Below are 8,097 nucleotides of genomic sequence, written 5' to 3' on the forward strand. Positions count from 1 at the left end.
AGCTAGTGTTGAGGAATGAACCACGTAAAAGAATATGGCAAAATGGATTGACGTGTAGCAATTCTCTTAATAGGAAGTCATTGATGTTTAATATACCATTTCTTTGTGTACTTCTTTTACATTAATTTCCTATATATGTCACGTGCTGACCAATTTTATTTTTAATATATATTTTTAAAATAAATTTAAAAATAATATATGTTATTTTTTACTAAAATAAAAAATATTTTAAATATTTTATATTTTATATATATTTTCACATCTTATAAAATTTTAAAATTAGTATGTCAGCGTATCTCATATTATATCGTATTTTATATTTATTTCGGTATTCATATATTCTACCTTATTATTGAAACATAAATCAAAGATATCCTATATAATCTTATTATTTTAGAATAAAATTATGAAATATTTTATATTTTAAATACAAGAAAGTGTAGGAATTATTTTTTTTATAGCCACTTTCAACCATTTTTTTTGTTTTTACTCTTAAAATAATTTTTTAATTAACCTTTTCTTATACTCACGTTTATTAAGATATGACTTCAATTCTAAATACATATTATTCATTTCTCATGGTTTCTAGCAAAACTATCCTTAACTTTGGATATTCTATTTTACTTTCGAATATTTTTTAGTAAATTTTTTATGTTTTCTAGTATATAATTTTAAATATTTATTTGAATATTAATATAAGTTAAAAATAAAAAAAAAACTTCATTGATATTGATTGCTATATAGCAACTTAGCGACTAAAAACATTAAATATACATTGAATATTTTTATTTCTAACAAAAGATAAAAATATACATAAAAAATATAAATTTAATTTTGACACATTTTATTTCACATGTCTCTATTAAAATTAAGCTCTAAAAATATATTAGTACGTAGGATTCGTCTTTAATTGACTAAAATAAATATTATGATTTGATTCCTCAAATTTGTAGAAATTAATTTTGATATTTATAAAAAAATACATTTTTGTGATTAGGATTAATTTTAATTAATTAATGTTAGTCCTATTTTTTGTTTTAATAATTATATTTTACTAATGCTTATTTTATCATTACTTACCATATTTAGTTGATAAAATTTAAATAATCTCCCTCCACCTCCCTAGTGTATCTTGGCCAAAATCTTCTAAATTGCACTTTTACATGTCGTCCATTAAGATTATTTAAATAATAAAGAACTTGCCTAGTACGTATATTATTTCTTTCCTGTTACTTGAAGAAACATTTTCTTTACAATGCACCAAGCTTCAACCAAGTAGCCTTACATTTCTTCTTCATTCGAGTATATTAGTTATATAAGTATTCAGATTTCAAAGATCTACTATTTTTCGCCGTCTCTACGGTGTCGTTTAATTTACTTAGCCCTAATTAAAGAAACCATGCATCGTTCCGTCAAAGTCGCTGTTATCGGAGCTGGTGTTTCAGGCCTCGTGGCGGCACGTGAACTTCAACGCGAACGACACCACGTCGTCGTTTATGATCAAAACGACAGCGTAGGAGGAAACTGGATCTACGATCCGAGAACCGAATCCGACCCCCTCAGCCTCGATCCGAACCGAGAAACTGTCCACAGCAGCCTCCACGTGTCCCTACGCACCAACCTTCCAAGGGCACTAATGAGTTTCACCGATTACCCGTTTGTAAGAACCGAGTCCGACCCGAGAACTTTCCCGCGTCACGACGAAGTGCTTCGGTTTTTAAACCGGTTCGCTGATGAGTTTGGTGTTCGAGAGGTGACCCGGTTGAAGACAAGAGTGAGTCGAGTGGAACGAGTGAAGGACGAGTGGGTTGTTGAGTCGATGACTCGGGGATCCGAATCGGTGAGTAGGGAGGTGTTTGAAGCGGTTGTGGTGTGTTCGGGACATAACTCGGTGCCGAGGGTTGCTGAGATTGATGGTATTGAGAATTGGAGAGGCTACCAAATCCATAGCCATAACTACCGTGCACCTGGACGTTTTCAAGACCAGGTACCTTCATGCTTAAAACGTGTCATTTCTTTTCTTCTTTTTAGGCGCCAAAAAGATTTATATTATTTTTTAATTTAAAAAATAATATTCAATATTTCAATTTAGTTTCTGAAATTATATTCGAACTTCAATTTAATTTTTAAAGTTTTAATTGTCACTATTTAATTTTAAAATTTTTCAAATTTTAATCATGTTAGTCTGTATGGTAAATTTTAAAAAAGTCAAATGTAACTTTAGGATCAAATTAAATATTTTCTCTTAATTTAATTTTAGTAAAAACTTGTCAAATTATATCCAACTCTCAGGTTATCAACTTTACCGTAATTACATATGAATTCTTACTGCTAAATATAGATTTTTTATTTTTTATGAATTAAATATATTGAAAAAAAATCAAGATTTTTAATACTGTTAGAACATTTTTAAAGTAAATTCTTATTTAATACCTTTCAGATAACATAATTACATACTGAAAATTGAAAAAGCCTCTTATTTGTGATACTAGCATGGAATTGAAGCAGCAAATTAAAATAGTACAATATTTGCATTATATATAGGTGTTTGACAATTATTATGAATCGTGAAGCAGAATTTGCTTCATAAGAGATGTATTTGAGATTTAAACTAAACTGAATTAAAAATTACAATAATATTTGATAAATATTTGTATAGAATATATATTAAAATATAAAATATATATTAAAAATAAATTAATTAACATATATTTATATACAAATATATAATAATTAATTTAATAATTAATTTTTTTTGTACATATTATATATATATATATATATATATATATATATATATATATATATATATTTAATAGTGTGTGCTGCAAAAGCATTATTATGAAATGCGTTAAAATGATGAATAACTGTTTTTGGCCTATCAATTTGTCATGAAATTCTTTCATAATTCATAATCCTTACTTAATATGCAGATTGTGGTTATAGTTGGTTATGGAGCTAGTGCTTTTGATATCGCGGTAGATATTTTACCATTGGCAAAGGAGGTTCACGTAGCAACCAAAGATAATCGATTCGGCGTCATACTCAATGATGTAAGATACCATACTATGGTACGTATCCACTTACGCCAATATTTCGGTGTCAAATGGGTTAATTCCATCCGTTTAGACCTATCTATTTAAATTTATAAATTTAAATTAATAGATTAATTATATATTAAGTATATATATACAAGCATTTGAAATAAAAGTTTGATTTATTTAAAAGAAATTTTTTAGATTAACTAGACCGATCTGTTTATTTTTTATTTTTTGTTTAAATAAGTAATTTTAATTGAAAAACCAAAGAAAATAAATTTTAGACTAAAATATCAACTTTAAGTAATTCTTTTTGTCCTTTTAATAGAGTATGTTCAAACTTCAAACCTCATTGATGAATCTTGGTTTTCTATTTCACGCATTTGATTAATGAATTATTATTTTATTTCGATCTTATTGTGTTATTTGTTTCAGTAATTATCTCATTGGTACTTCTAAGTTTTATCATATTTGCAGATAAAATGTGTGAATAAAGATGGCTCGATTTCCTTTCAAGATGGATCATCAATTTTTGCAAATACCATAATCTACTGTACTGGGTATAATCAGAAAGGCCTCGCCCATTTTTATATTTTTTCAGGATAAAATTTCTTATTATTATCACCTTTTTTATTTCCAAACTTTATTACCAGATTGTTGTCATTTTTTTAAAAATATTCATTCATATATCATCGTTTTAAACTTTTAATGTATTATTTTTTTTTCTACACAGAGAAATTAAAGAAGGAGATGCCTCCATTGCAATAATAACAACAACAATAATAACAACAATAACAATAATAACAGTAAGAATAACAACAAAAATAAAAACAATAACAACAACGATAACAATAATAACAATAAAAACAACAACAATAATAACAAAAACAATAATAACAAGAATAATAATAATAATAATAACAACAATAACAAATAATAGTAATAATAATAATAATAATGTCACCGTGTTAATAGTAACATACTTATAAATAATATGAGGATATTGGCAATTTGATAGTAAAACTTTTTTATAATATCAATTAAAAATTTTAGCTTATCTTTCAATTTTATTAATATATTTATTTTAAAAAATATTATATACAAGTTAAAAATTAATTATTTAATTAGTTATTATATATTTATGTATATATTTATAGTTGTTTAACTTATTTTTGTATGTATTTTATATTTTAATATGTAGCATAATTGATTTATTTATATACGTATCTGCATCTATATATGTATCAAATTGGATAATATCAATTGAAAATTTTAGTTTATCTTTCAACTTTATGTATTTATTTACGTATGTGCCTATATCTTTCCTATATTTACAAGTTATTATATGTTTGTAGAAGTCATTTCTACACGTCATTTTGTAACTTTATAATAGGCGTGATTTAATTTAATTTTGTTTCTAAATAAAATGTATTGGCAGATATAAATACCATTTTCCGTTTCTTGATATCAATGGAATCGTAACCGTTGAAGACAAGTGTGTTGGACCGTTATATAAACACATCTTTCCTCCAGCATTAGCACCTTCGCTATCTTTCATTGGTATTGTTACAAAGGTAATTGCAATTTAGTTACAAGTTTTTCCCATAATTTTTTTAATATTTTTTATTTCTTCTAATATCATCTTAAATTATCATTCAAATATTAAATATATAATTTTTTATAAAAAAAATTAAAGTTCAGAATTTATTAAAAATTAATCAAAATTTAAATAAATAAATAAAATCAAATGTACATTTTCTTTTTAAAAAAAAATAGAAGGATAAATTTGATTGTAGAATCTAAAAGAAGAAGAAAAAAAAGAAAGATTTGAAAAGATAAAAGAACAAATTTTAAAAATTCAATAAGGATAAAAGAGTAAAAAATTAATGTCTCACAAGTCGTGTCTCAATATCTCAACAAATTAAAAATACACAAATTTAATGTCTCTGTATCCATCTGTATTCTTCTGTATCTTTCAAAAATCTATATCTCATCAAACTAAATAACAGATATGTGTCATTATGTTCATATCTCAATGAACATAGACATTAACCAAATATTATCTAAGGAGACGAGACTTACATATTTGATAAAAAAAATTCAAACATGTGAAAAAATAAAAATGTTATGTGCATATCAAAATCAATCATTAAAATGATTATAAATATTTATAACTAATTAGTTATTATTTATATATAAATATATGTAATTGAATTTATTTTTAATATATTTTTTATATTTTAACGTGTATTTTATAATTTATACTAATAACGGACTCTAATGTATATTTATTGTTGTTAGAAAAAATAACATAAAAAAATCTACTTATTGGAAAAATGACTAATAAATATGAAATTTACAGACACTATTTGGTTGAGAAATATTAGTTAGGTTAACTAGAATTTATTACTTAAGGTATTTTTTTAGTTTTCCCCTTAAAATTATATCTAATACATTCTTGTATATATATCGAGTCTCTTTTAATTTAATTTTTGTGTGTGTCTATAACAAAAACTAAAACAAGCAGCAACACAACTCCAAAAAATTACATAACAAAATCTTTTAACAAAATTTATTTTCCAAAAAATTACATAACAAAATCTTTTAACAAAATTTATTTGAGATTATCACTTGGTTAAATTCATATTGATTGAAAATAAATACTCTTAACTCTTATCTTAGTTAGACAATCAGCAATAACATTATCTAATTTAAATGAATGACACCTTCTAGTTTTTATTTAACAATTTTATAATTTTTTTATGATATTTATATTATCACCTACTGACCTACAACATAGTTGATAATATTATCCAGCAAAAGATATATCTTCATAGAATCATTTTCACAAATCATAAAATCACAACCAACTATCCACACAATCATAAAACCATTCCAGACTACCAATAACTCATTTCTAAAAACTGAATCAAAGGACAGACTCCTCGAACTATCTAATACCCAAGTGTTATAATGATCATAGATAATACATCCAAGGCCTGTTACAAAAGAGTCCGAGAAAATACTAACATCAAAGTTGACCTTAAAAATATTTTGGAATGACTGCCACAAAAAATTATGGACTACATAATTTCAAAAAATTCTTTCTTTCTTTTTTCACCCTTTTCAACTCATTCACCAAGGCTCTAGAGATTTTTTTTTAGACTAAAGTTCATTTGAGTTAAAGAAATCATTACATCTATTTTGCCAAATTCACCAAATTTCAGCAGTCACTACTTTCTCTCTATGATCAATAACGCTAATAATCCAGAATAAAAAATAAGAAATATTAACATGTTTAACAATAAAAAAATCTAAAAAATTTCATACATCACGAACAGTTATATATATATATATGTGGTATGCAAAAATTCTATAATAAAACTAGTTTAAATTCTTAAAAATATAAATAATTATGAATACATATAACAATTTTGATTCTTAAAGGAATTCATTAGTATTACCTTATAAATTATTATTATAAAGTTTCATGTAAATCAAGATCATTTAACATAAAATTAGCCAAATATATTTATTTAGAATATACATTAATAAGAGTTATTCGATTACACTCTTAATAATATTGGATTTCGATGAAATTCGGTATAAAAAATCTATCTTTATGGTAATTGTGATTCAACTCTTTTTCAATATTCTGTATGAAATTATGTGTAGATAACTTTACTTAGAATTACACCAATGTCATATATACACACACTACCACACACATATAATAGGTCTATTTTGTAAATTTTTAATAATCATCAAATAATGATATTGACCAATTAAACTCATGAAGCTAAGTTTCAATGAATACAAGTAAGCTTCTCGAGGACTTATTTTATACTTTCAAATCACACTAGTATTTTTCAAATTTTGTACTACTATAATAAATGACACGATGCAATAAGTTAATATAATTATATTTAATTTAAAAAATATTTTAGGTTCCAATAAAATATGCAATAATATTATTTAATATGTTAATTAAATGTGTACTCACTCAAGCTACAGAGAATAATTTAGCTTTCGGTGTATATATATATAGTAATAGTATGAACCTGTTGTTAATTATTAGGAGCCGATCTTCCTTATGGCTGAATTACAATCTAAGTGGATGGCAAGAGTTCTCTCCGGTAAAATCTTGTTACCAACAGAAGATATGATGATGAAATCTATTGAAGATATCTATCATGAAATGGAGGAAAATGGATTGACTAAGACCTGCAGTCTTTCTCTTCGTCCACTTCAGGTATATTAACTTCTGCATATCGAACATATAATACTAATAAAATTAAATGGCTCAAATTTTATTATAGATAAAAATATTTTTAAATAACTTAAAAACGTTATAAACATATTTAATATTAAATATCTATTATTAAAAATATTTTAGAAATTGAATTTTGATGCGATTTTTTACGAACATAGTTAGAAATATGAGATATTTTAAGGATTAAAATTTGATTATTTTTTGTTAACTATATATTTTTTTTATGATTTTTTGTCAATAATTAATAATATTTTTAAAAAATAAAAAAATATATAGAGATTAAATTCTTATCCAACTTATTTTTGTGTGTAATTTTTAAATAATTATTTAAATATTTTTATAAATTTTTGGATCAAATGGATAAACGATTTGTCCAATATAAAAGGCATTTACTACTTCAAAAAACAAATATTTTTTAAATATTTTTATCGTAATTTTTAAATTATTTAAAAATATTTTTGTCATTAACAAAATTTAGTGCATTTTTGATAGTTTATCAAAAATAAATATGATCATCACTAACACATATCCTATAATTTCATTGGGCAGGCTGAGTACAAACACTGGCTAGCAACACAAATTGGGTTGCCTCCTTTGGGAGAATGGAGAGAAAAATTGCTGTCTGAGATCTTCAAGAAATTAGGTGAACTCCCATTGACATATAGAGATCAATGGGATGATACTTATTGGGATTCCATCATTCAATTTTAATTTCATCAACATCCTAAAGTAAATATGTATTTTTTCACGCCGTTTTTAAAAGAATGAAATATTTCCATTGTCAAA

At 24.4% G+C, this 8,097-nt stretch overlaps 1 protein-coding gene across 2 annotated transcripts; it reads left to right on the forward strand.

The window, feature by feature from the left end:
• Positions 1–1,140: 1,140 nt before the first annotated feature.
• LOC112707935 (flavin-containing monooxygenase FMO GS-OX5) lies at positions 1,141–8,097 on the forward strand. 2 transcript variants are annotated; one of them, XM_025759984.3, is made up of 6 exons: positions 1,141–1,987; positions 2,934–3,071; positions 3,516–3,598; positions 4,477–4,612; positions 7,117–7,290; positions 7,861–8,097. In XM_025759984.3, the coding sequence occupies exons 1-6, from the start codon at positions 1,400–1,402 to the stop codon at positions 8,020–8,022; spliced, it is 1,281 nt and encodes a 426-aa protein (XP_025615769.1). In that variant the 5' UTR covers positions 1,141–1,399; the 3' UTR covers positions 8,023–8,097. The 2 variants fall into 2 exon arrangements, with proteins under 2 accessions (XP_025615769.1, XP_025615770.1); XM_025759985.3 differs by having other exon boundaries at positions 2,934–3,053.

The sequence above is a fragment of the Arachis hypogaea genome, chromosome 8 (genome assembly GCF_003086295.3).
Source record: "Arachis hypogaea cultivar Tifrunner chromosome 8, arahy.Tifrunner.gnm2.J5K5, whole genome shotgun sequence".
Classification (NCBI taxonomy): Eukaryota; Viridiplantae; Streptophyta; class Magnoliopsida; order Fabales; family Fabaceae; genus Arachis; species Arachis hypogaea.

What these genes read in the sequence shown, in the direction of transcription:
- LOC112707935 (XM_025759984.3), top strand. Translation starts at nt 1,400, where the DNA reads ATGCATCGTTCCGTCAAAGTCGCTGTTATCGGAGCTGGTGTTTCAGGC. An exon ending in ATGTAAGATACCATACTATG is followed by an intron (nt 3,072 to 3,515) that starts GTACGTATCCAC and finishes TCATATTTGCAG; the next exon opens with ATAAAATGTGTGAATAAAGA. An exon ending in TTTCTCTTCGTCCACTTCAG is followed by an intron (nt 7,291 to 7,860) that starts GTATATTAACTT and finishes TTCATTGGGCAG; the next exon opens with GCTGAGTACAAACACTGGCT.